At 47.9% G+C, this 25,978-nt stretch overlaps 1 protein-coding gene across 1 annotated transcript in view; it reads right to left on the bottom strand.

Annotated features, from left to right (window-relative positions):
* Positions 1–1,380: 1,380 nt before the first annotated feature.
* LOC144148828 (vitamin D 25-hydroxylase-like) overlaps positions 1,381–25,978 on the bottom strand; it is a 59,631-nt gene continuing 35,033 nt past the window's right edge. The window contains exons 7-9 of the mRNA XM_077680348.1: positions 12,921–13,179; positions 4,742–4,932; positions 1,381–2,582 (exon numbers count right to left, since the gene is read on the bottom strand). Of these exons, the coding sequence (XP_077536474.1) occupies positions 2,368–2,582; positions 4,742–4,932; positions 12,921–13,179 (665 nt within the window). The 3' untranslated portion in view covers positions 1,381–2,367. The remainder of the gene's footprint in view (positions 2,583–4,741; positions 4,933–12,920; positions 13,180–25,978) is intronic.

Here is a 25,978-nt window from a genome sequence, read left to right as displayed (position 1 = left end):
GCGCTTTACCTGTAGTTGATGACACTTAATCGAAGCGCAGTAGCAAATCGAACAGCAGGTCCAGAGACTTGAAAGTCTTTTCGAAGAAATGCTTCTTGGCTTTCGGTGAAAGAGTGGCCAGGATCAACTTGCATTTCTCGGCTTCGGCCTCGGGGTAGCCGCACTGCTCGATGAGCTCCAATTTTCGGAGAGCGAAGTCCGTGCACGACTCTCCAGAACGCTGGCTCGCGCTGTACATCTTCTGCTTCGCTTCAACTTCATCATCCAGGTTGTAGCGCTTGCGGAAAACTGACTTCAGTTGATCCCAGGTTGTGACGTCCGTTGTCTTCAGGTGGTGTCTCATCCAAATAAAGTCCTTCGGTGGCAATTTCGGAACGATCAGGGGGATGGCTACGTCGTTGGCAATTTTGAAGGTTTTGAACCAAAACTCTGTTTGGTAGAACCACGTCCTTTCCAAGCAGTGGAAGTGAGGCAGCCGCAACGGAAGTGGGAGGCGCCTGCTCCTTACCTGGAGTTCCTGGAGTTTCGGATTTGACCGAGGTTCCTGGCTGTGGTGAGCTTTTCTTCTTTCTGGTTTTCACCGGACTACCTGAAGCACTCGTGTCGGAGTCCTCGTTGCCTGTCGCACGTGAAGAAGCTCCACACATATTTGCGAAGCGGCACAACACAGGTGAAATCATATCCGCGATTAGTTCTTGCGTAGCTTGCAGCTGCACTTCAATGTCAGTTGCTGGCGGCTGACGCACTGTAGAAGTCTGAGGATGGCGAGGCTGCTGTTTTCAGCTCCGTCAGTTGTCGCCGCATCTCTTCAACTTATTCCCTCAAACTTCTCACCTCTGCGACGGGGGCTTTGTACGCTTCCGTCTTGGCCGCGTCGTCCATGGTCGCGAAACTTTCGATGGATGGCTGCATTATGTTCACAAAACGTGGTTGACGTCGACCTGTAGCAAGCGGGGACAGAAGGGGTAGTCGAAGAGAGCGTAGACCCCACATACGTTGAATAACTGTTTAAAATCCCTGGTCCCATGTTCTGGCGCAAAATGTGATGGCGCATTGCAGCCGCCGGGGAAAAAGAGATCGGGCAGGGCCGCAGACACGTCTCAACGCTTCTACAGTCAGACAAGAACTGTTCATTGCTCGTTCCAGGCATACGAGGGGCGAGCACCCCGCGGCCGCAGCCACGGCGTCGGTGTCGGAGCGTCGTCGTGGGAACGCTAAGGGGAGAGCCGCAGTCGCGCGTAAACGCGCCAAATAGCACTTACGTTACATAAACACGGTGCGCCACGCCACACCTACAAATAAATGTGACTAAACTAAAGTATTGATACCTACAACAAGGTCGAGAACTGGGCCAGTTGGTATACATTCATTCTGAGGGAGCAGCGCAAACTAGACAGGACAAAGGGTTGGACACAACACGAGCGCTTACTAACAACTGAAGTTTTTATTAGAAATTGGAAGAACATATAAAGAAGCCTGCGTACTAACACACCGTGACATAGGCCATGCGCACAACACTCTTGCACACACTGAAAGTTGTAGCTCATGCGCGGTCAAGGTAATCAACTTCACAATCCAGCAAGCACACCGAGGGGGAACTTATGCAGTCATCACCATTCTTTTTGATAAAGAAGGCTTCGGATATCTCCCTTGTGCGCGCGTCTTTGTGTGAAAACAAAATACTTGTCCCGTTAAGTTTTGGATAACATCCATGCTTAGAACAATGTGACGAGAGATGGGACGAAGGCTGGCCCTTTACATCGGAAGGCTTGCCCTTTACATCGGAAGGTTTGCCCTTTACAGAGTTGCGATGTTCCCGCAGACGTTCATTTATGCATCTCCCCGTCTGTCCAATGTATATCTTATCGCACGACAAGGGAATGCAGTACACGACGTTACTTCTGCACTCAACAAACTGTGATCGGTGATTTACGCCACACCCCTTTTGCACAGCCTTACTTTTTCTTTCCGCCTTCTTGACAATTGCGGGACAAAGATTTTCTAGCTTATTTTTGGCGGAGTTACATAAAGCTCAGCGCTCAATTGCAAGCCCACGTTGGACACACGAACGATGAGGTCAGATTCAGTTCCTAAAACCAAGCCAGTGTTCGTGCTGCACTTATCCGGATGAGGAACAGTAGCGGCGCCTCAGCTCCTTTCATTCCTTTAGTAACACCAGGAAAGTTTGGGAGATTTTATAATCGAACAGTGGAGACCATTTATGCGGCTTGTGACAAAAATAAACGATTTATTTCCTCCCTTCAACTGCTGTCACCATAATCCCATTGGTCACCACACTTTATTTCGACTGTCTTGAAAGTTTTTTATTTTAAGGTTATCCACACGACTGCTATAGCCACTGCCATGTTAAACAGCGGGAGTATGCATCCTTTCAGCATTTGAACGATGACGAGGCAGGAATTGGAGCTTCACATCAACCTGTGGGGGTACAAGAATGTCGGGATTGTCCAGGTCAGACTGAATCGGGTGTTCTGGTACAACCTTGTACTTCTGCAGCAGAAATGTCACCATCAGAAATATCTCCATCGATGCGAACACTTCACCGGGGCACGATCGGCGGCCTGGGGAAAAATATAAAAACAACGGAGCAAGATAGGTTGACTTCTGTGGGAATTTTAGACATACGTAGGTGATATTTTTTCAGATGCAGTTAAACCTGGATATAACGAAGTTGACAAAAAATTCGCATTTTTTTTTCGTTACATCCAGGTTTTTGTTACAAGCCGGTTTCGAGTTACAAGCTCGCTGGAATGAAGCATAAACGAAACCAATATGCTAGGCATCAGTAATACTGAACGCGCACTTGTTCAAGGATATACTTTACACTGAAAAACTGCGTGATTTGTGCTTGCTGCTACTACACGACCCCCGAATTCACAAAAAGTAACTAAGTATCACTTTTTACCCGCCGCGATGGCTCAGTGGCTAAGGCGTTGCGCTGCTGAGCACGAGGTCGCGGGTTCGATTCCCGGCCGTGGCGGCCGCTTTTCTGATGGAGGCGAAAAGCAAAAACGCCCATGTGTGCGAGATTTCGGCGCACGATAAAGATCCCCAGGTGGTCAAAATTAATCCGGAGCCCTCCACTACGGCGCGCCTCATCGCCTGCGTTGCGTCGGCGCGTTAAACCCTACAATCAATCAAGTATCACTTTTGCTTTTTGATACTTTTCGGTGCCTTAATGCGTTTAAAGAACCAAACTAATGCTGAAAGGGCGCCTTTTCACGAACTTCATGCACTTTTCCGCAGTTGAAATTGTTGAAGGGATGCTAGCTGGGACACTGTACCGGGCGGCAACGTTCTTCTTTGCCGCCGACGGAGACGGAGTTTAAAATTTCGAGCTTGTCTTGAAACGACAAATCTTTTCGTATTCAGCCAGCAGAAATCATCCACGAACCCATACCACAGGTATCAGAGGACACCCTGACGCGACTACACGCCGACAGGCAGGCCTAGCACCTAACCGACACCGCACTCACACGTGGAAACGCACGAGAGGTTGTGGTGCGGACGAAATTCGCTAATTTGTGCATTTCGCCAGCCGATTTTCCAGAAAAAGGGCAAGAAAGCTTGATTCATCAGCATAGCGAATTCGTTACATACAGGTTAACCGTCGCAACTCCTTCGTTGCATAGATGTCGCAAACACATCGGCTTCAATGTAGGTGGAAATGGGGAATTGAAAAACTTCGTTTCATCCAGGAATTTGTTACTTATAGGTTCGTTATATCCAGGTTTAACTGTATAGCCATACATTTCGGAATACCGTCACGCAATAACATGACGCGCACATAGACATCTTTTAGTGTAAACCAGAGATAGTGCACTTCGAAGTGAAGGTGTGTTATCAAAAAGCTTTGCAATGGGGGATGACCGCTCAGTGGGGTTTTGAAGCGTTTGGGCCGCTGCAGAAAGCATACGCAGGATCTGAGACGTTCTGTGATTTTAGATGCGAAGCATCTCATGCTCGTGGCTGTACCCCTCCCTCCCTAGTTGTTGTCCGTCGTCCGCACTCTACTGCGCAAGCGCGTTTCTTCAGCCACGTCAGCGCAGTCCACTTTAAAAAGAAATACTTAGGCGGCGCTCGGTTTCAATCCCACGACTCTCTGGCCGCAACGGGAGGTACGTGGCGCTCTTCCCACTGCGCTACAAACCGAGACGCGAGCATCTGCTTCGAACGCGCCTTATGTCCTTCACTCATTCAAACTACGTCAAGAAGCTACTGATACAACGAAGGAACGCCAAGCTGAACGTCAACGGAAACGGTGAACTGAAAACTAATGGGAACTTCAGTCGGCCCCATGGCTGCTTCGCATACTACTCAGGGTTCCCCTGCGGGAAGATGGTATAATTTTTTGAAAAGCTCTTCACCGGCCCTTTAAGAACTTACGGGCCATCAAAGAAGTACCATATATTTTACCTCAGCTGCCACCAGGAATTAGCGTGACTGCATGAAATATGCTACAGCTGTGCCGGTGGGTGTATTATATTTCGGAATCCATCACTGTTGCAACAAAATTTCAAGGTGTTCATCTAGGTTGTATTGAATTGGACAACTACAGTAGATAACACAGGCAAAATGCTCTAGAGAAAGCATGTTGCGATCACCGTATGATGCTCGTGCAACTTTTGTCACCATTTTACATATCACATACAGAATATACTTGGCGTCATTTTCCAGAAGCAAGAAAATGACAAATTACAAATATTTAGCAGCTCCTCACCAAAGCTGAATGGTATCAGTTGTTCTGGCTTCTGTGATATGATACTCCCATCATCGCTCAAAAAACGTTGTGGATTAAATTTGTGTGGGTCTTTCCATAGATCAGGGTCATTGTGGCAAGCCCAAAAATTTGGGATCACCGTAGTGCCTTTCGGAATGAAGTATCCGTCAATCACGACGTCATCAGAGCTCCTGAAAAGAAATGTATATATGAGCAACCTCATTTTGGCCAAACTATAAAAGTGAGCGAATCAGAAAGTTGTTTCCAAAATCAAATATTACGTTACCTCATATGCCCCAGGAGAGGCTACAAGTACATAGGAAGTATCTTTGAAATTGTATAAAAACTATGCCAAAGAATGCACATACTGAAATCGAACAATATTGTGACCTAAATGCCACCAAAACCTGAACTTTTATTTTGATATAATCGAAAATGTCGCATTGAGTCATCGCACGCAGTCACTAGGCGCATTTTGGAACACGGTAAACACTGCCGAAATCTTCGTCCTGAATTTTTCTCTTTCTTAGGGTACGTTACCTTCAATACCCGCGAAACTGCCTTGTATTAGGCTTCTGACCTTTTCATTTTATGAACATATTTAGCCCGTTATGACAACACTGAATTGGAGTGCACTACATTTGAAAACAGAGGAAAGAGATTCGGAGCGCAGGGGTTCCTCATCTAGTCTGGCACTATATATTGCAAAGAGCTGCGTCGCGACACTTCTTATGTTTATGTGTTTTGCCCGCACGTGTCCCCGCATGGTTACCTTAGCCCGAGCTGGAAGCGTAAAGTCTCTTCCTTAGAGGGGCTCAGGTATTAGATCGCGACGATGGTTTGCCTCGTGGCGAACCAAGAAACTAAAAAAATGGCTCCAATTCACGCTGTGAAGGTGGTTGGAAAGCAAAGCTTTAAACGACATTCATAACAACCGCCCACGCGACGTCACTTGAATTCCCACACGTGGCTCTACAAAGAGTGAAACCAGAGCCGTCACCTGGAATTCGCGGGGGCGGCGTCCCGAAAGCAGCAGCAGCGTCGGCAACGGCCGGACTAGAGCTGCGGATCGACGCCGCCGCTGTAGCCCGGCCATGAGTCAGGAGGAAGAACGCGGACAGGAGCGTTTTTCCAAGGGTGAGACAGCGGAACCTAGCCATCCTGTTGTGCTAGCTCGGGGCTACACCACCGCGCAACACAAGCGCAGGTACCTAAACAATTAGGCATATAAGCTTAGTGATTCCCAATAATACCGATTTAAACTAGTTTAATAACCTTGAGAATTACGAGAAAGCTGAGGGAACTTTTATAATCGCTATTTATCAGAACCAGTTGCTACTTTCGCCTTTTGTAACACCTCTAAAACACAACCGAATTGGCTGAGCACGAGGTCGCGGGTTCGATTCCCGGCCCCGGCGGCCGCTTTTCTGATGGAGGCGAAAAGCAAAAACGACCGTATGTACGAGATTTCGGCGCACCTTAAAGATCCCCAGGTGATCAAAATTAATCCGGAGCCCTCCACTACGGCGCGCCTCATCGCCTGCGTTGCGTCGGCGCGTTAAACACTAAAATAAAAAAAACGAATTGGTATTCACCAATTTAGAAAACTGAGACCCATTCGTGGCACGCAGTGCGCGAAAGGTATCGTTTCTCTAGCTGCCAGATGTCTGTATGTGGTTTCTCACAACGCGTCTCACATCTGATCCGGCTGTTTTCGGCGGGGCCAGCGGAATTTTTCTCAGTACACCCGAAATTTTGACCCCAATGTGTTCATAAAGTCGAGCGGCACCCGAAGACACCACTTTCGTCGAGGTAGGCCACTTTTCGGGCGATCTAGCCCGGATCTTCGACTTCACCTCTGCGGAGCTCGGCTGCCTCTCTCGTGGGATAGCGATAACGTCGGCTTGCCTTGCGGGGCGGGGGCCGATCCCCGATGCCGCCGCCGGCGATGGCGGCCACGGCCCTTCGTGGCTACGATCCCGACGCAATGGCGTAGACCGAGACCACAGCCCGTACCACCCCGAAAACTCCTCTATGCCTGAAAACTCCTCTGTGCCTGCCCCACCCGATATCTCGGACGGCGGACTCTTCACGGTCGTCGCGCTCCGCAAGAAGCGTGGCGGTCAACACTCCCAGGCGACCGCCGCCGGCTCCGAAGCCGCCGCGGCGACCACGCCTTCGGTCAAGTCACTAGCTACTGAGAAAAAATGACAGTTGCCTGCGTGGAAACCCCCAGTCATGCCGCGCACGAATCCCGAAGATTTCAGCCTCGTCCTGAAGCCACGAGTCACCGCGAACTTGAAGGACCATTTTAAACCCGGGGAACTGGGCGTCGCACTTGCCTCTCACGTTAGCGTCCCGAGAGGGGACATTCTCAGTGTGTGACCCATTTGAGAACAAAACATCGCCATCGTGACAACTCAAGACCTGAACGTGGCCAACGCCTTGGCGCGGGAATTCACGCTGAAGACTGCAAAGGTTGCTCTACCCATTGCGGGGCACGCGAAAATCAACAGAGAGGTCTGCCGCGGCGTGATTACGGTGCACGAGAAGGAGACCTTCGAGACCCTCAAATCAGCGGTCCAGTGGCGGGAAGGGAAATGGCCTTCATCCGCAAATTGGGAAAATCGGCAGTGGCCCTCATCACCTTCGTACGTGGGCCGCAAGGTGCCACGGTACGTACATTATAACAGTGTCGTCACCGTGGGGCGCGAATACAAAAAGACCATTCCGGCGTGCTTCCATTGCGGAACTATTGGTCATTGGGCTGAACTCTGCCCCACCCCGAACGACAAACCCTGCGGCCATTGCGGCCAAGAAGTGGGCACCACCGCGGACGGCGCTATGGCCCCACATCAATGCAAGCCCACCTGCCTCATCTGCGGTGAGAGTTACCTCACGGGATCTCAAGCCTGCACAGGAAAATTCTGGCGAATCCAGCACGTATCCCCGAAATCAACCAAAACCGTCCCCCAGGCCGACGGTGAAAATGAGCGACGCGAAGCGAGCCGTGGAACGGCGGCAACAGGCGGCCGAGCACCAGCCAGCAAGAAAGAAACACAGCAGCAGCTCAAGACAGCACGGGACCAGGGCGCTCCTGCACTCAGCAGCAGTGATTTCCCTGCTCTCGGAAACGGCGCCGGAGCCACGACATCTCCCGACGCGGCACCCCACGCAAAGATAAAAAAGGTAGGCAGCTGGGTCAGGTTCGCCTCTCGCTCTCTTTGGCCTCCTCCCTCCCCCGAACTCAACGAACTTCGCCAAGAGCTAGCGGCGCTACGGGCAGAAAACTCGAAACTAATAACAAAGACATCTGCACTGGAGGAGGCGAATAAGTCCGCTCCTTCGCCCCTGCCGTCATTACCGTTCCCGGCGGAGATTCCTGCAGTCGAGGCGGAGACCGTGGGCGAAACCCCTCTGCAGGAGGAAGATCTAAACCTCGACAGTCTGAATACTTGGGTCATAGCCCTCGAAGGCGGCGTGATGGGGCTGGCAACTCTTCCCCACCAAACTGAAGCCCTTAACAAGAAAATAGCAAATCCTACCAATACCGTGACTAGCGCGGTCACAAGGAACATTAAGACCTGGCTTCAGGAAGCACACCCCCCCCTCGGACGGCGGGTGGGCTCACGCAAAGGGGTCATTCCATGCCAAACGTCCCAGCCATAAAATCGACCATCACGGATTTGCTCAGTAAAAATTGTGGGTCATCCTCGCATGGCCCGCAATGCTCCCTGAAAGCGTTTTTGTCCAAAAAAAATTTCGTTCTGTTTCTAGCGGCCCTTTTATCTCCAGGGTTTCAAGCAAACTTACGTCTGTGAAAAAATTAATGAAAAAGTAAATTCTCTTACAATGGCCACCATTTTTTTGTGAACATCATTTTGAGGCCCTGGGCTGCTGTATGCCGAATTTTTAAAATATTTTTCCTTTTCTTTGCTGTGATTACGCCATTCAGAAAATACACGATGTCGAGCATTTTCAAACATTTTTAGCAAACAAAAGAACATTCTCTCAGCCAATGAAGCATTCGTACCAGTATCTCAGCATTGTGGAAAATTGGTAAAAACTATATTTACACTTAAAAAATGTGAAGTGTGCGAGAAACCGTTTGTCAAACTTAGGAAAATCTCCCTTATGGCCCATATTCAACTTGAAATTGCGCATTGTTGTGCTCGTAGTAAAAATATCAAATACAAGCCATCCACTAGTACAAATGATCACAGTTTAGTTCGGAAAATTTAATCAGAACAATTTTTGTTTTAGCAGATAAAAAAAATTTCAATTTGTTCAGCGACACTACCTCACCCCGTTGCTCCACAGAGCGTCTTCTCTGCACGGCATGCACCTACCTGCATGAAAGATCCGCGAGCCAGCGGGTTTGCGCTACAAGAATACCTTTCGCCGCAATGGTAGTTCGTAGCGTCAGTACAGGAAAAAGGAATAATTCGCGCGTTAGTGGGAAAAGTACATGCAGCTAACGAAGAAAAGGGTGCCAAAAGGCCATAAAGCATCTAAAGTGTCCAAACACATTCCACATTTTACGATGATCGAGTAATTAGATAATGTCTATGAACCCTGCCGGGTCGTATGAAGTCACAGTTTTCCTAAAGAATTGGTATTGATCAATGGCGCATATTGTAATCGGAGTAGGAAGCTGGTAAGCAAAACTGAGTAGAACGCGTGACTGAAAGCGACGAGCGTCTACGGGGCTCGTTATGAGGGCAAAAACGTCTAAGTGACATGCCCAGAAGTTTGTGCATTGCAAATAAAACAAACCTTTCTTCAAATACTTCGTTCAGAGAGCCAGACGTTAAAGCACGGCCAAAATACCGGTTACAAGCTTCGCCTTCGTAGGCAGGAGTGTTCTGGCATAAACGCCTAATTTGCCGTTAATAAAGCTGGTTGTTCTAAACCAAATCAGACTGAAAATAATGTGCTGAAACCGCATGGCACGGCGTGCCGCCCCCACTCACGCACACAAGCACACACAGGCGTGCGCGCACGCGCGCACGCACGCACGCATGCATGGACACACACACACACACACACACACACACACACACACACACACACACACACACACACACACACACACACACACACACACACGCGCGCGCGCGCACACACAAAAACTCATTCACCCTTTTAGTTAACCTACTTAACTGCACAACTTTCAACTGTGCCCCGGGGGGTTTGCCTTCAGTGTTTAATTATAGATGCTCGTACCAGCGCAGTGACCTCGCAATGGCTACTTTATATTCAGGCGTTATACCTGATAGTTCTGAAGCTGCGGATCATTATTTATTCCTCCTTGTCCCTACGTATCCATTTTTCAAGCGGGATGGCCACGTGAAAGCTCGTTTCTTCCTGCGGCATTACGCCACTCCAGTGAGGCCTTTTTTAGCTGCTTCAGGCTGCCAGTAGAGCCGTGGGCATGACATCTCCGGCCGCCGGCTCACACGCGGGCTTTCTTCTATGGTTCTTCTATGGAAAAAGAAATAATTCGCGTGTTAGTGGGAAAAGTACAACATGTAGCTAACGGTGGTGCGCCCATTCTATGAGCGCGGGTAAATCAACGGCTAGCTGGGCATGGACGTGAATTTAAAGAAGCAGGGTATGTTATACGCGCCATCTTTTAAGTATGCCGAAAATTACAAAATAAACAGGGGTTGAGTCATCGAGTTAAGCGGATTTATTTGTATGCGTTAGCGGCAATTGCATAACCCCATGCTTTAAATGCACATCTGATGTGCAGCCGCTGAGTTACCCGTACTCATGGAATGGGCGCACCACCGCTAGCTCCACGTTGTACTTTTCCCACTAACACGCGAATTATTCCTTTTTCCTGTACTGACGCTACGAACTACCATTGCGGCGAAAGGTATTCTTGTAGCGCAAACCCTCTGGCTCGCGGCACTTTCATGCAGCAGGTGCATGCCGTGCAGAGAAGACGCTCTGTGGAACAACGGGGTGAGGTAGTGTCGCTTTACAAATTGAAAAACATTTTAAGTGCGAATGCACTTTATAAGCGACCCCAAACCACCCACCGGCGGCGGCGGCGGCGTCCGCAGTGCTCCTCTATATTTAAAAAAGAAACAGCATCCGGCGCCAGGTTTCGATCCGAGGACTTTGCGGCCGCAGCGCGACGCTCTACCGATCAAGCCACGGACACGACGCTGATATCAGTGTTAGTGACGCGCCTTATATCTTTAACGCATTCAAACTACGTCGTCAGCGGCGTGCGTTGGCGACTCAGCGGCGTTATAGCGGCTTGATAACTGCGTGGTGTACACGTGATACTACAAACCCGATGGAAGAGATGGAAGAGAAGGCGGCGAGGCGGTGGGCTGCGGGGGCCGAGCGCAAGCGCCGCAAGCGGGCCAACAACCGTGCATTCGCACTTTCACATTCACCCCCTCGGGGAAATGCGGGAGAATTTTTTTCTCTGCTAAAACAAAAACTGTTCTGATTAAACTTTCTGAAATAAACTGCGATCATTGGTACTAGTGAATGGCTCGCATTTGATATTTTTACTACGAGCACAACAATGCGCAATTTCAAGGTGAATATGGGCCATAAGGGAGATTTTCCCAAGTTTAACAAACGTTTTCTCGCACATTTAATCTTTTTTCAGTGTAAATATAGTTTTTATCAATTTTTCACAATGCTGAGATACAGGTACAAATGCTTCATTGGCTGAGAGAATGTGCTGGTATTTGCTAAAAATGTTTGAAAATGCTCGACATCGTGTATTTTCTGAATGGCGTAATCACAGCAAAGAAAAGGAAAAATATTTTAAAAAATCGGCATACAGCAGCCCAGGGTCTCGACATGATGTTCACAAAAAATGGTGGCCATTGTAAGAGAATTTACTTTTTCACGAATTTTTTCACAGACGTAAGTTTGATTTAAACCTTGGAGGTAAAAGGACCGCTAGAAAATGAACAATTTTTTTTTTTTGACGAAAACACTTCCAGGGAGCATTGTGGGCCACGCGAGGATGACCCACAATTTTTACTGAGCAAATCCGTGATGGTCGATTTTACGCCTGGGACATTTGGCATGGAATGACCCAAAGGTATTAGATCACCTAGCCTAATGCGACCCATACAGCTCTTTTTCAGTAGGACTTTACAAAGAAGGAAGAGCTGACAAAATTCTGACAAAGAAGGAACAGCTGACAAGATCGTCTGCCACCGGAAAGAGTCGCGAAAAGAATAAAATAGCCTCCACTGGAATTCCTGACAAGGTATGGAAGAATTAACTACTAGTGGACGTGTTGACTGTGCTGTATTCACTTTAAAGGTGTATAAGGCAAGGTCTTTTAAATGCACAGCATTTGTATAACTCACGATGTCACCCGTGCGTCGGTGTCCGCAGCAGCCAGCCTCCCCCTACACTATAAAAAGAAATAACAGTTACCGGCGCCTGGTTTCTATCCCACGACCCTGCGGGCGGAACGCAAGGTAGATGGTACCCACTGCGCCACAAAAGCGACACAGAATCAAAGGCTACGAACGTGCCTTATATCCTTGACTCATTCAAACTACGTCAAGAAGCTGCTGGCTGATAGAACTCATTCACTACCTGTGGGCGGAACGCGAGGTACATGGTGCTCTTCCCACTGCGCCACAAAACCGACACAGAATCAAAGGCTACGAACGCGCCTTATATCCTTGACTCATTCAAACTACGTCGTCAGCGGCGTGCGTTGGCGACTCAGCGGCGTGCTAGCGGCGTGATAGCTGCGTGGTGTACACGTGCTAGCACCAACCCCCCAAACACTAAACGTTAACGCAATACACCCACCCCCTATGCGACGCATTTACTCGAGTCCCCCTCGCGGGGAGACGGGCCCATTTTTTTGCTTAGTGTACTCCATCCACCTCGAAGGCGTGGCGGACTTGACACGGTGCGCATTCTGAACAAACCAGCACTCTGAACTTCTTCGGCGTGTGCGGTAATTAAAACTTGAATTAGAGAAGCCACCTTCATGAGGTTTTAATAAATCACTCTCGGCTTCAGCAAGAAGGCGTCAAAAGAATAGTTTGTTTTCGGCGTAAAAAAAGAATCGAGCGGCCATATTTATTTCCGAGTGACATTTTTCAGTCGGTTAACTGCGTTTCTGAGCGATGTTTAGCAATAGATGGCCTTGAATAAACAACAATGTTTGACTTACTCTCTGGATAACCCAAGGGGAGCTGCAGTTTTCCAGCGTTCCACCTCCCAGATGCAGGCCACGGTATATGGCATTCTTTTTCGGTCTTCCCACGTCGGCCGTCGCTCTGATCCGACCACTTCATCGATCTCTCGCTGATGCCTTGCTTGGATTGTGTCTGGGTGTTTGGCAAAAACTAATAAGAGCCACCACATCGTCAAGGTTGTGCTCGTTGTGCCAGCTAAGATGAATTCGTTCACGTTGCCCACCAGGTAGCGGTCTGCATTTTGCGGCATAAAAAGGAAAAATCACACAGCGTAATAGGTCTCATTATCAACACAGGCTGACGCAGCTAAATTAAAATACATTTCACGACATACAAACGGACACAAAATACTGCTTTCCCCAACCGACTATTCAGCCCTCCTTAATTAAACATTCTTACGGTGCACGTCTTCGAGGAGAGTTCTCCAGCTGTTGAAGTATTAAAGAAAATCGTCCTAAAATAATGCAAAGAATGTGTATTTTTCATACTTTAATCGTCAGCAAATAGTTTGGACCAGTAATTTGGGATAAGATTACATTGCACGCATTGTCTAAAATAAGACACCTGAGACTGTTTTCTCGACAGTGCGGAACAGCACAGGCGTATTGGTTCAGCGCTATTTCGTCTGAAATGAAATGATACGTTGCTCTTCGATTCACATTTATGGCCAGGGGAAATTCCGAATGTCGACGACGACCCACCCTGAAGTTTCGGTGGCTATTTCTTTTTATTTGAAAATATATTCAAAAGGGAGAAATATGAAAATGTTTGGTAAGTATTTTCTTACATCTCGAAGCCCTTTATAAGCTGTATATAGGATTTTTACTCGCAAAGACAAAGGGAGCTCTTTTACTATGCTTTGCAATGTCGGAGATAGGCTGATCGATGACTAAGTCATTTGCGACAGGCTATCGCATGCAGGCCAGTTTGAATTTTCTCCCGGCGTACCCACAGCGTATCGGAGGCACAGTCACGTATTGTTTTTTTTTTTTTTATTTCACCGGCATAATATTGTCGAAGAAGAGACTGCCGGCCCGCCTGCTGTTTCCAAATTTCCGTGGTGGCTTCGCTTGATTGCAGATTCAGCTGGGCGGTCGTTTCTGTCTGCTGCGTCGTAATTTCTGGTTCCCGGAGGTGATATCCTCGCGGTGGAAGTTCGGCGAGCAAGACGGCAACCAAGGCTGCAAACCCAAGGCTGCAAGACCAAGGCTGCAAACACATCTCGTGCCCTCGGAAGACCGCTTTAGTGTTCTTGAAACGCCGCTTGGCGTTAATAACGACACACTGCACTGCTCGTCACGCTATCCAAAACAGCCAACACAGTATTGTCCTTCGTAAACAATTTCTTTCTCGCAGCTGATTAGGTAGGGGAGAATTAAGATGGTAAGTAGCCAGTTTACCGCCACTGCCTTTTACGACTTGCGAGGGCATCCCTCAACACTTCTTACGAGAACACAAAGTGGTTCACACAGCCGCGTCCGTTTAGCGAGAAGGATTGGGGCTCCTCCTCTCAGCTGAGGAGCAGGATAGAAGGTTGAGGTAGGATAACAATTCATACAATTTGTTAATTCAATTCGTCGACTATGAAAACAAGTCAAGCTGACCCTCGAGAAGAATGCCCACAATTTCGAGAAGGTTTCGAGAAGAATGCCCACAGTTTCGAGAAGAAAGGTTTCGAGAAGAATGCCCACAATTTTAATGCACAAGCGTTTCTTTACTTTGTAAGAAAATAAAAAAAACTTGTGCGGCGTCATATCACATATATGTTACAAATGTAAGAATCCGTGCTAAACATAAGGCCGTGTTTTGATCTTTGCTGATATTCGAATGCAACATCTCGTGTTACAGCAGGTATTTGGAATAGTTGCATGTGGCACATGTTTGCTCAGTTTAGGGTAAAATGATTATGTATTGCGTCCTTCTCACTTTGCTAAACAGTGCATCATCTACATACATGGGCAGACCCAGTTGATATGGCCTGGAACAGAAGTTTCTATTAGCCTAGGCATTCAGCTTGACCAGGCACCTATTTCTGTGCCTTCAGTTCTGTTTATCTAAGTATCGAGCATTCTTATCTTTTTTAAGCTATTCACATCCACGAAGGCAGTTTGTTTAAGTAACTTCCTCCATCTCTTTTTCTTGTTTTTGTTTGTTGATTTATTTCTTGTCTTTTTGTTTTTCTAGCTAACAGCTGCCTTTTGACCATCGTTCTAATCGAACCATAGAAGGTGCTCTAATGGAACCTTTTTCTAATGCTTCCGCACTCTCTACTACTTGTTTTTGTGGATACAGGATTTACTTTTATTAATGATATATATAAACGGCTTAACAGCAAACATAAATAAAAGTTCTGTAACAGAGTTAAACACATGGTAAATGTGGGCCTGTGTGGGAAATTCAAGCCATAACCTGCGGAAAGCAAGGCAAGCAGACATCTGTAATCTCCCTTCACATAATGGCTCTAGATAGCTAAATGTAGACCTAGCAGAAAGTGGTGGTTTGCAACTAATGAGATGGTTTTACAGACATTGCATAGAGCGCGCATGCTTGACTTTATTGTAATAATAGCAAACAAGTTTTAGGCGAGAAACAACTCGCAAAATGAATCTGTGCTTGGCATGGTGAACGGGTCGAGTGGCCGCACTGATGTGCGTAGCATATTCATGCATTACCTAGTGAAACCCGTTAATAATAAAACCTGTGGAATAATTATCAATACCGCAGCACGAATGCGGACATGGGGTGAACTGAATGAAAGCATAATGTAATGAATTGAACTTTGACGTTTTAACGCTGTACCGGCAGATTGTCGTACAAAAAATTTGACGTGACTTGGCACGTCGAAAGGGGCATATCATTTCTCTCAAATGTAGGCTTAACAAGTGACAGTATAGACGACCGCAGAATATATATATGCGCTAAGAACTAATGGTGATTCTGATGTGTGTACATGTTCAGGAATTGAACACTAATGCCTGCCCATTCACAACGTATAAACAGCGTGTTCAGCGGCCCCGTAACCTTTTGTAAATAAGCGGCCACCGTGATGAATAATTCCACAACGCATTGAACAACAATCGCACATGAACAGTCATAAGTTTATAAACAACGGTGTAGCTAGTAGCTGACCAACCACCTTTGCACCACTAAAAGACGCAAGGGCCGAGAGAATTTAATGTTGGCTGATTGCCCAAGGAATCTTCTGCAGACACGGGGCGTTGTGTAACCGAACCAGAACCCCGAGGACACAATGCGCGCATCTTATGTATTGCGAGTGTGGGAAGAATGAATGTGCCGGTGGTCTCTGTGGTGCCTTTCTTCAGCCTCGCGTTCCCCAAGGGCTTTGGGATCTGGCGGCTTCGGACGCTCGGGTTTGCACTGCGCCTCAACTTCGGCAATGACGACGACCTTTCTATTGCCTACTCCGCTTCAGCTCATTTCTGCCGACGTGTAAAAGGAGAACGGAACCAGGTGGTGGATTTCTGTGCTTGGCTGTGCTCTCGTTTGCCAGTGTTATTGCGCACCCTTCATATGTAAAGTTCTGCGATTGAGAGCCACCCCTCGCCATCGCTACTGCCTAGTTTACGGAACTTTGAATACTTCAAAACACTTTCACCTTTTCTTTCACGTCTGGGAGCATTATTGAAGCTATAGTTTTTGCCAGCACGGAGCGGCAGCACGGGATTTGGTCGTTACAGCAGATCCGTTTTCCGTTCTTACATTTTTTTTTTTGCGATTTCTTAAAATGCCTACCCAATGCCTTTATTGCTTTATTGCCCAATGGCTTTAAGAAGGCGGCAACTAGACGCAACACCACTCTATTTACGTAATTATAGCGGACGAAGAAAGAACGCCAAGACCGGGAAAGAAAAAAAAAATTTGAGCAAGTTTCAGAGTTTTTGGATGGGCAAAAAGCCGTATTTTTTGGCGAACGTTGTTTGTGACCCCCTATTCAAAGTACTAGATGTGTTTGCTGGGTAGCTTCTCAAGGCATTTAGGATTTAGAGAAAGTTGAAAAAAGTGTTGCAGGATGTCTTTAAGGCTCGCACTTGGGAACGTCGTCTGCTGCCTAAGAAAAACGTATTGAGAAGAAACCACATCGCCGTGTATTCTCTCTCTAGAACGATTCCTGTATCTAATAAGACTTGCTGAATCGAGTATCCCCCTTTTCCAGCACACGCAGGGCACGCTTAAAGGGGCTAAATGGGAGCCGCTTTGCAGTAATATCCATGGAAGTCTAAAAAGCTAGGAAGAAAAATTATAACTTTGTTCAATCTGACAGATATAGCCTCTTGTAAGCCACACAGCTCTATCACAGCTGCGAAAGAGGTTTTTATCTATGAAGCCCATAAAATATTGGAAAACGTTCAAATGTTTGCTATATTAACCAAATATGTCGAGGGGTGGCATAATATGGGCCAGCTATAAGACATTGCCATCGTATCTGCCCGCTTCATTGCAAATATCGTCGAAAGACGGCGTTTTCTGCCCCCCCCCCCCCTTCCCAAGTAAATGCCTCTTCCCTCCCTCCCGCCCAACTCCAACCCTGTTCTCCTCATCCCTCCATGATAAACATGGTGGAGGTTCGCTCAAGTCATTTTGTTTTCGCGGGTTCAACTACCGGCGTTTCTTCTGTTGCGATCTTTTTTAATGTTGTGCCTAACCCTCTATCCACGAGCCAAAGGCTCGTGCGCAAGATCTTTTTTGTATTTTGGGGCTAACATATTGTTTTCGCTGCGTTATTCTTGTTTGCTACTACAAATATTGCGTCCACCTCTATTTTTATTCTTCAGAACCCTGCATGTTGCAGTTATGTATTTATGTTTTTCATCCAATATACGTAATATTTTCTTTTTGCTGGACGACGCAGAAACGTATCAACTATGCTTACAAGTTCGGTTGTTCGGAAATGTGTTGATCTCGTAAACGCCTCAGCGAAGAGTAGTTCTAATTTTGGACGGTTGGCTGAATCGACGCACTGAAAGACAGGTAGATAGACCCGAACGGAGACAGAAAGACCACATTGTTCTCGTTTAGGTATCCCAAGAGAGATTATTGTGTTTACAACACATTCATCAGTGTGTTAACTGGACGCTAGCTTTCAAGTGAGGCGATAAAAGGTAACTAGAAGCCTCGGTGCAAACGACCATTCGTGTTTCTTAGAGAAACGTGACTTAGATGGGCGGCCGCCAACCCCGCAAACAAGATGTGGCGGCATGGAGTATTCGCACGATAGTGGATTGTCCAACTCTTCTTATGTTGTCCTTACAGTTTAGATTACATGTTTCAAGTCTGCTATAAAATTGCCATAACTGTTATCGGCACAAACAAGTCTTTCTAAGGAAGCAAACTTGTGTTTTGTCTTCGTGGCTGCATTAGAAAGCGGACAACATAATATTACCGATTTATTTCTATGAGTAGCCGAACACGATGCATGTCCCGGGCAGCATTTATTTGTTAAGTAGGGGAGGTGCCGGTGGAACGACACAGTCATCGGGGGCAGTCTTCAGTCAAGCATAAACGCAATCAAAGGCTGGTGTGGGGCATGCGTTTTTGAGGATGGATCTACACGCGGCTGAGAATACTGAATAGCCATTGTGCGTATGGGGATCATTTTATTGGCAAAGGAATAATTGGCGTGGGGCCCGAAAAAGTGCATGAGTGTCAGCCGAAAAACTCCAAAGCATCGTGACTGCGAAGCTTGTAATGGAGCGCCCTCAGCTATGTTAGAACAACAACAAAAAAAAGAATCGCTGTTCTATACCAGACCACTGGCTGCCACGCTTATATTCCTCATGCTTCGCTTAAAGGGACCCTGCAAAGCTTCTTTCAACCTTTTTTGAAATCTGAAACGCTTGCAGAACGCAGTCGCCCAACACACCCAGTACTTAGATCAGGGGGGGGGGGGGGGGGGGGGTCGCAAAGGACCCCAGGCAAAAATTACTGTTCTATGCCCATCAGATAACTTGGAAACTCGCTCAAAAGATTTTTCTCTCTTTGCCGGTCTTGACGTTCTTCGACGGCCCCATTTACGTCACTGAGGCCATGTAGCGGCTGTTGGCCGGTTTTCCTTCAGTTGCAGCCATGAACGCTTCTCGATAGCAACTTAAAAAATAAAGCCACAAAAACAAAGCAGAAACGGAAGGCGTATCTGGTGTGACAAGCAAATCACGAAGTGCCGCTCCGTGCTGGGGATAACTGTAGCTTTCGCAGTGCTTCCAGACGCGAAGGAAAGAGGGAAAGCGCTTATCGAAAGTGTTGTAGGGTCCCTTTAATAACGCAACTGAGCTTAAGTTAGGGCAAGCGCACTAGCGCAGTCTTTCTATGCGACATGATTCGCACTATCTTCAGACAATGAAGCCAGCGACTATGCCAGTGCCTGGGGTGCCGTGTCGCCTAGCTATAAGTTTTGACGAATCCTCGTGGGCCTCGCCCGCAGAAGGAGGGAAAGGTAGCGGTCACGTCGGCTTGGGGCTCAAAGGGAGCTCACCAGAGAACTGCAGCGTAGTCACCGCGCAATCAATTTGAAAGTGATAGCGTCAGTGACAAATAAACAAGCAACAGCGCCATCTTACGGGTTGTATCATGGTTGTATTAAGGAAGAGACTACGACGGGAAGAACTCAGCGCTATCTTAATCTCCAAAATTCTGAAATCGGCCACTATGCAGCTTCAAGAGACCGCTGTTGGATGCTCCCGCGATCAGCTGCAAATTGTTAGTGACTGTACGTTTCGCTCAAAGGAATTGGCAGCAGGAGGGAGAAGAAACCGGACCGGCTAGGGTGCCTGAATGTTCCTCCTCGCCGCCCCTCCGTGACGGGTGGAGACAACTGCGTCGTCTGCTACGGAAGCCGCCATGTTGATCCCCGCCGCTGGGGCAGCGCGCTGCAAGCACGGGGATGTCCTATCGGATTCTTATATGCACACGCATTCCGTGGCCACAAACCGCTTCCAGAGGGAAGGAGAACTTATTTGTGGGCTTGTTTGTACGTCTTAACAGTGAAAACAGCTAAGTCGACAAGACGAAATAGCGGGAGAAACACGGCACACAGAGGCGCATCCGTGCCCACCGCCTATACGCGCGTCTCCTACTTTTTTGTTTGTAAACTTAAGTCAGCGCAATGTCTCTAGACTTTTAAATGTAACACGCATAATAAAGCATCAATGAGGCTCGCTTCTTGATCGTTCGTTTTGGTGTTAAATCTCATCTGCGAAAAAAGTTGCGTCTTATATAAGTGCATTCGACCGGCAATGTATTGTGAAAAGAATTCGCGGGAGAGGTATGTTACATGAATCACCCTGTTCTTCCACTAAGTCTGTCTGATTTCGCAGTTAACTGATATTAATCATGAGCCTTCTTTGCCGAAAATCATAGCCGCAAAAAGCATACCTTGTATATGCAAGATAATGCGCAAATGGCGAAGCGAGGACTCAGTTGTTGTAGTAGTGTATGTAGTTATTTTTCCAAGGGGAAAACGAAAGCTAAAAGTGAATGGACGAAATAGCAGAGGCTTATCTAAAGCACCGCGGTTAACACATAAAGAAAAAAAAAGAAAAATCTGCCAAGAAGCACCAAATGTAAACGCTTTGTAAATGAACAAAAATGCCTAATCGGCGAAGCCATTTAATAGGTACAGTAAATAGTGGCGCAGAATGTAGAAGTTAATTTTGGGTGAGGGGGTGGACCTTAGAGCTGTGCATGGGCCGAAATTTCTAGGCCCGGCCCGACCCGCCCCGATAGAGACACGGCCCGGGCCCGGCCCGAGCCCGCCAGAGTGTTGTTAAATATCATCCCTAGTCCGACAGGATATTAACATGAACTTGAAGATGTTTGTTGTTAACCTAAAAACCGTAAGCACAAAGCGAATACGACTGTCTAAGATTTAAATTTCCTTTAAACTTGGATCGAACTTTGTACAACTTATCCTCACTTAGAAGCTTTTTTTTTTTCGGTAGCCGTGTAATTGCCAGCCTTCGAAATCAAGGCACACCCGAGGATACCTTAAATGATTCCGAGTAAGGGAATTTTTTTTATTATTGTAGTTCTTCAACAGATATTGCACCTTGCGTTCTTCCATTCCTTGCTGAAATTTGATCAGACGATGCGTCCGGTTTCACCGTTTAATTTTTGTGTCTTTCCCTCTAGTTACGTTGGCAGCATGATTTTATCTGCGCTTCAGTTCTTTCTTGCCTTTAGTCATGGCTCGAAAGAAATTCTTACGCGAAATAATCATGGGCTCTGCTTAGAAAATTGGTTCTTCAAACTCTGCACACACTGCGAAATCTCCAGGCCACGTTTGTTCTGTTTGTTTTCGAAAAGGAGAGAGCAACTACAATCATGTTGTAGTCGGTGGCTGGAGTGTCCTCGTTTCCTGGCCCCTTCTCTCCCAATAAGCCGATGATTTGATTGATTGTAGGGTTTAACGCGCCGACGCAACGCAGGCGATGAGGCGCGCCGTAGTGGAGGCCTCCGGATTAATTTTGACCACCTGGGGATCTAACGCGCGCCGAAATCTCGTACACGCGGGCGTTTCTGCTTTTCGCTTCTATCAGAAAAGCGGCCGCCGCGGCCGGGAATCGAACCCGCGACCTCGTGCTCAGCAGCACGAACTAAGCTGGTGGGACCCAGACGCTTCTTTTATTGATGTGAAGGCTTTCTAAGTGCAATCGTTCTAAGTGCAACCGGGCCGGTCCGATCCGGCCCGGGCCGGATCGGACCGGCCCGGCCCGACCAAATTTTCGGTTCAAGCCCGAGTCCGGCCCGGGCCCGAAATATTGCGTGCTACCCGGCCCGAGCCCGGCCCGCGGGTCGGGCCGAGCTCGGGCTTTTGGGCCGGCCCGGGCCCGTGCACAGCTCTAGTGGACCTACCTCCAAAAATGGAGGAGGGGAACTTGTAAGAAAACTATCAGAAAAAAGAAAAATCGATTCACAATCGATTAATAATTAAAAGTAAAAGAATTGGGAATCAATTGGTAAAAAGTTAAAAACAAACAAACACAACCAAACAAAGCGAGAAGTCATGAAAGGGGAATTGATTACAACAGCAAGTATCCCAGTTTGCTACACACAGCCACATCTCGTTATAATACTCAAAATGATGCAATGAAATCCCAAAAGTACGTGTCTGGTTCAGCACCTTCACTTGATCAATTAAAAATATTGCACAAGATACCACCACAGAAACATTCGCCAACCATTCCTGCAGTGGTTTGTGCACAGAGGCACGCAGCAACCAGGCATTTTGAGCCGCTAGTCGCGGCCACACAGTGACAGCACGTCGGCCGCTGCACAATTCGGCGGTTCCGCCGCAGTAGCGGGGATGGTAATGGCGGTCGGTGGCTCCGAAAACCGGTCGAGGCGGCGAGGGACCCTGCAAAGAATGTCTCCACCCTTCACGGAGGGGCGAGCGAGGAGGAACATCCAGGCACCCTAGGACCGGCGAGAACAGTGCGCCCTCTAACGGTGGACCTGCAGACATGCTCCTACCTATGCGTGAAGTACGACCTTCAGCAGACGGGCAAAAAGGCTCGACCTACAGCTGCTCCGCTATTAGGAAATCAAAGGGGCCGTGAAGACAAAATGCAAGTTTCGTTCATTCGGAAGATTGCCTTGTTAGAATAACAATGACACGACTTGTAATGAAAACTACACTCAAACAAGCTATATAATTAGGAAAAACGAAAAGGGCCATGCTACCCACTAGCTCATTTCCCGCACTAGAACATACGGTGTATGCGTGATTGGCTGCGCGATTGGCTGAGGTCGGCAGAGACAGACGCAAGTTAGGCAAAAGCTTATAGGCTTGCAGTTGGAGCTGCAAGCCTATAAGCTTCGTAATGCATGAAATGTAATAAATGTAATTTTTATAGCACTTCTGTTTAGTGGTGGTGTTAACAATGGAAGTTACGAACGCAAACGTAAGCATAGAAGCATCAGCGCGCACTGCGTGCCGTATGCCGGTTATAGAAGCACAGAGACCCGGCCCGTAGAGATTACACCGGGAAACTGGCATGCGCGACATTTTCTGATGGGTCCCTGATTGCCTATCATACGCAATGTTTCACGAAACAATCACTAAAAACATTAAAAAAAATCATCCGGGAACAAATCCCGTCAAAAACAAAGCGAGTGCGGAAAGCGGTCGTGAGCAGTATCGTAGCGCCATTTAGGAAAACTGACTGTAAACAAAGCGTTTTGCAATTCCACGTAGCCCTAGTCAACGCCGCCTGTATAAACATTGCCTAACGCGTGAGCGAAAAATGGCCAAACAGCCACTCTCCTGTTGCTCTCTCCTACCCTTCCCCACTCCGTAGCCTTCCAGCGTGCTTTCGTGTCCGCCAGCCAGCGCCGCTTCTCGGAAACTATGCAAAATAATGGAGAGTTTGTTTAGCGTTCCGAGGCGGCGCTCCTACGCCTTCTTGTTTTTCGCCATGCCTGTCTGTCTTGGTCTGTCACTGATAAAACTTCCTTTGTCACGAAGCGAAATCCCTTGCGCTGCCGCAGGCTGATGCCGGCTTTGCGCGCTTTTCTACTCGGATCACAGGCCCTGAAATTTTCTGAGTGGGGCATCCCACCTCTATCCTCTCCGCATTTAGGTATTGTTTTGACCCCGCTGTTCGCACTCCGCATCGGTACGCACTTCTAAAATTGAGGACTGTACTGTAGAAGCGCCCGGACAGCGTGGCGGGATCCCAGCTGCTTATCCTTTTGTTTCCTATAATTTTCTGAAGTTTACAAGCACGTGATATTATTGGAAAGTGATCGTAGAAGTGAGCGCCTCAACAAAAAACGTGCACGCAATTTTTTCTTCTCTAAATACTCCAGAAAGAAAAATATCAGTAAAATAATGGCTGCCCCATCCGAAAATATCGTTTTTTCTGTTAGCTATATGTCTACCCGACAATCAGTATCTTCTTACACTATTTCAGTCCGCCTCCGTCTTTATATTTGGAAAAATGCAGCAAGTATGAAGCGAGCGACACGTTGCACGAGATCCCCAGTGCGCCACAGAACTAGCGCCCCGTCGCGGCTAAGATGTAAGTGAAACGGCCCTTGAAGCCCAACAGGCAAGCTGACAGGCACACGTCGTAGAAGTGGGTGCAGCGTTTGCGACTCGCGAGCAAGTGACGTAAGGCGAGATGTCCGCCGGCACGCGCCACATAGCGGATCAGTGCCTGAACTAAGCGTCCCTACCCACGGCCGGACTGGAGGAGCGGCGAACGCGCACGCGCGACCGCCGCTCCTCCAGCCCGGCCGTGCCCTACCCTTCCCATTGAAAAGCGCGCGACGCGTCAGGCAATGTAATACAGGCGGCGTTGCCCTAGTCATCATACCAACGTTCGCTGAAGTACCTGCCTTGGATACGTCACCGCAGACGTCACGAAACACACGACGCGGCGGGTGAATCGAAATTTTTGCTTAAATTGTTTAATTTATCATTGAATAAAGCACCGTTTGCTGCCGGAGAATCGCTGGGAACACTATAAAACACAAATATTTCGAATAAAACAAAACTTATATTGTTTCCACGGCTACGATAAATTTGCTTACCTGCTTGAAGGCGCAACTGTGGTTATACTTATGAATGACTTGTTTACTGCTATGCAACATTGGATTTTTTTGTTCTGCTGCTTCACAGTGTTTGGCGCGAATAATTCAACATGTACACCCTTGACGGGAGCTAAGCCTCCCTAAAGTCAGGGTTTTGAGCAACTTGGATGCACCTGTTCAACTCAATCACCGGTGTGTTTACTTTTATTACTTGAAAGTTCAGAGGTAGAGTATTGTGCTTCTGCACTGGATACGAGAGTTCAAGTACCATCCATAAGATAACGCCTGTTTTCAAGCGAAACAGGTAGTGGCCGAGTTGCGCCGTCGGTAGAGGAGTACGCCGAAACTCCTTGCGCCAAAGCTAACTTTATACACGTGGTCTACGGGCGATGATGTTGCTGATAATGATGGCATATGTGCCCACTCGGGGGGAATGGGTCTGGCAGTAACTGCTCACTTTGTCCGTGATAGAGCACATATATTTACGTGCTCTTCGGGCGCAGCTCTCGCTCGCCTTTCGGAAATGGCGCGGGCGCGCGCGCACAAGTGCTGGGCATTATCACAACCCAATGGGAGACAATCAGCGTCTTCGCTCTCAGCACGGCGCATCGCAGGTGCCGTCGCTCGCTCTCGTCGGACGGTTCACCTTCGAGCACGGCACGACTAGCTTCGCTCCGCGGGACAGCGGGTGACCATTGAACATAAAGTTTTCCCTATAATTGCAGAAGAATTATCTACAATAACGTATACCAAACATTTGGATAGCCTAAAGCTATGCGACACGAAAGGGTTTGTTTTGGTCGATCGTTGGTTTTGCGTTTTCATTTTGGTCACTGCTTTCATTATGGTCACTGTGCTTTCATTTTGGCTGTAATGTTTTCCTTTCGTTTTGCGGTCATCGCGTTTCGATTTTGGTCGTTTTCGTTTTCACTTCAAGTCAAGCTTTGCGTGCACACCTGTTTCAAAATGGAAGGTGTTCGTTTCAATAAACGTTTTTCAATAAACGTTTTGCCTATTCCTCCTCCTCCTCCTAACGGCCGCCGCAGTTTTCTTGACCGGACAAAGACGGCTTGTCTCAAAGAAGGGCATTTTAGGCTTTCCCCTAAAGCTTTGTGAAGGTGGCAATCAAACGTATTCAGGTGGTAGAACACATAACGGGAGATTTTTGAGCCAAGTGTGAGGCTCATACGTAGTACGGATAATTTGTAAACAATTTTTGAAGATAGCCTTTCTCAGCCGATGAGCGCGACGCCGCAGCGAGCCGATCGCTGCTGACGCAACATCGATCGCGGCTGACGCAATGGCGAGCCGCCCCCTGATTCGCCCAATCGCCGGCGAGATCGGCTGCCGGCAACGTCACTGCCATTGGCTTCCGGCTGCTCTTCCTCCTTCCTGCGCGATCCCGGGGCAACGGCGGGTCCGCAGCGATTGACGCGTGCCTAGGCGCAGGAATGTAGCTAGCGCAGAACGGAAGTCGAGCGTC

The sequence above is a fragment of the Haemaphysalis longicornis genome, unplaced genomic scaffold (genome assembly GCF_048455015.1).
Source record: "Haemaphysalis longicornis isolate Haplotype H1 unplaced genomic scaffold, Haemaphysalis longicornis Haplotype H1 scaffold_1, whole genome shotgun sequence".
NCBI classification, from domain to species: domain Eukaryota; kingdom Metazoa; phylum Arthropoda; class Arachnida; order Ixodida; family Ixodidae; genus Haemaphysalis; species Haemaphysalis longicornis.
This window is presented reverse-complemented; position numbering and strand designations above follow the sequence as displayed.